We start from the raw sequence: 2,081 nt of genomic DNA, 5'->3' as shown, positions 1-2,081 counted from the left end.
TTTATTATTTTTTATGAGCAAAAACCAACAGGCGTCTTTTTTACCTTGTACTTAGTTCTCCTCTGTCTCATACAAAGAAAACTCAAAATAGAGAGATGGCGTTTGTCTGCGTCGTTATTCGAACTCAGGCTAAAATACTAAAGATATGGTGCGCAAGGTCCGTAGTAGATAGGACAATCACCTTACAGGATTTATTTTGTCAGTTCGCATCCGCCAAATTTGACGACGCAGGGGAAAACATCGATATTCGAACAACACAGGTGAGAAATTCAAATAGCTTTATATTGATAATAATAATAATAATAATAATAATAATAGTAATAATAATAATAATAATATTTCTTATATAGCGCCTATCCAGACGTGATTTAAGCTTTACAAGTCATGAAAAATTAAAAATTAAAAATTAATTCATAAACGAAAAAGTTATACAAAAATTTCCTTGAATAAATAAGTTTTAAGTCGTGTTTTCAAAGTCTGGGGATTATCAGAGTTTTTTATGTGTTCTGGGAGATTGTTCCAAAGTTGTGGTGAGGCGACAGCGAAAGCTCTAGATTCATAAGACTTCAAGTTATAGCTGGTAGGGTTAAGACGAAGCGATGTAGATGAGCGGAGGGTTCTTGAAGGACAGTAGAGACTTATCAGTTCTTGCATGTACGAGGGAGACAAATCATGCAAAGCCTTGAAAGTGAGAATTAGAATCTTAAACTTTATGCATTCATTAATTGGTAACCAGTGTAGATCTTTCAAGATGGTAGTAATATGGTTGAATTTTGAGGAAAATGTTATTAGGCGTGCGGCGGCGTTTTGTACATACCGTAGTTGTCTAACAGCATAATTCGGAAGATTGTACAGAAGGGAGTTGCAGTGGTCAAGTTTGGATGAGATAAAGGCATGTACAAGTGTTTTGGCAGTTTCCGTTGATATAAATTTTCTGATAGGTGATAGATTACGAAGGTGATAGAATGCAGATTTACATACGGTATTAATATGAGGCAGCATTGACATGGTAGTGTCAAAAGTGACACCAATATTCCTGGCAGTTTGAGAAGGTTGGACGGTGTCTTGACCAAAGCAGATTGACGGCAAGCAGTGCTGTAGTCTAAATTTTGAGTGAATAAAGAGGAACTCAGTTTTTTCTTTATTCAATTTTAGTTTGTTGATACTCATCTATTTGTCCAAATCAGTCAGGCATAACTCGATACCTTCAACAGCCTCAGTCAGTTCCAGGTCATTATTTGTTGAAAAGGAAACGTAAAGTTGCGTATCGTCAGCATAGAGGTGAAATTGCAAGTTATGGTATCGAAATAAGTCAGCTAATGGTGCAGTATACAATAAATAGAGGATAGGTCCAAGCACAGAGCCTTGGGGTACTCCACAACTGAGATTACGAGGTTGTGATTATTCCCATTAATCAGAACAGATTGAGTGCGACCAGTAAGGTAAGATTGAAACCAGTTGAGAGCAGTTCCGCTGATTCCAAATTTAGAGTTTAATCTATTATGCAGGATTTCATGGGCGACGTTGTCCAAGGCAGCAGACAGATCAAGAAGAAGAAGTATAACGCACTGACGATTATCAATAGCATGCACGACATCATTATGCACACATACAAGAGCAGTTTCACAGCTATGAAAAGGCTTGTAGGCCGACTGTCGTGGCTCGTGAAGGTGGTTACTTAGCAAGTACTCATGTAAGCGCACAGCCACGACTTTTTCAATGATTTTTGAGACTTCTGTAATTTTTAAAGATTTCGTGATCTAAAGAAGGTTTCTTGAGTAGAGGTGTAAGGACAGCAGTTTTAAGAGAAGGAGGCAGATAACCAGATTCCAGAGATAAGTTAACGATCATACAAAGTGTCGGTAGAAACATTTCAAAGTATTCTTTCATCAGTGCGGAAGGAAGTGGGTCTAAGATGCATGATTTTAAGACGATCTTATGAGCAATCTTACACAATTCATCAGTAGATGTAGGTGAAAAATAAATTAGTTGGCATTTTAGTGAAGGTGATTCAAAGGTGCAGAAGAGATCAGGAGTCAAGTGAACTTTAATTTGATTTTGGATTTCAATAATTTTAGTTT

The 2,081-nt window shown here is 37.0% G+C and overlaps 2 protein-coding genes across 2 annotated transcripts in view; both read right to left on the bottom strand.

Moving 5' to 3' along the window:
- Positions 1–426: 426 nt before the first annotated feature.
- LOC137968702 (uncharacterized) lies at positions 427–1,170 on the bottom strand. The gene has a single exon (XM_068815216.1). It carries the CDS (start codon positions 1,168–1,170, stop codon positions 427–429), a length of 744 nt encoding a protein of 247 aa, XP_068671317.1.
- A 546-nt stretch (positions 1,171–1,716) lies between these two features.
- The window catches only part of LOC137968701 (uncharacterized), a 1,314-nt gene continuing 949 nt past the window's right edge, over positions 1,717–2,081 (bottom strand). Inside the window, exon 1 of the mRNA XM_068815215.1 lies at positions 1,717–2,081. This exon is cut by the window's right edge and continues 949 nt beyond it. Coding sequence (XP_068671316.1) covers positions 1,717–2,081 — 365 coding nt within the window.

Source organism: Montipora foliosa, chromosome 8 (genome assembly GCF_036669935.1).
Source record: "Montipora foliosa isolate CH-2021 chromosome 8, ASM3666993v2, whole genome shotgun sequence".
Classification (NCBI taxonomy): Eukaryota; Metazoa; Cnidaria; class Anthozoa; order Scleractinia; family Acroporidae; genus Montipora; species Montipora foliosa.
The sequence above is the reverse complement of the archived record's forward strand: the minus strand, read 5'-3'. Positions and strand labels throughout refer to the sequence as shown.

Excerpts from the sequence above, each read along its gene's own strand:
- LOC137968702 (XM_068815216.1), bottom strand. The coding sequence starts at position 1,170 with ATGAGTATCAACAAACTAAAATTGAATAAAGAAAAAACTGAGTTCCTC.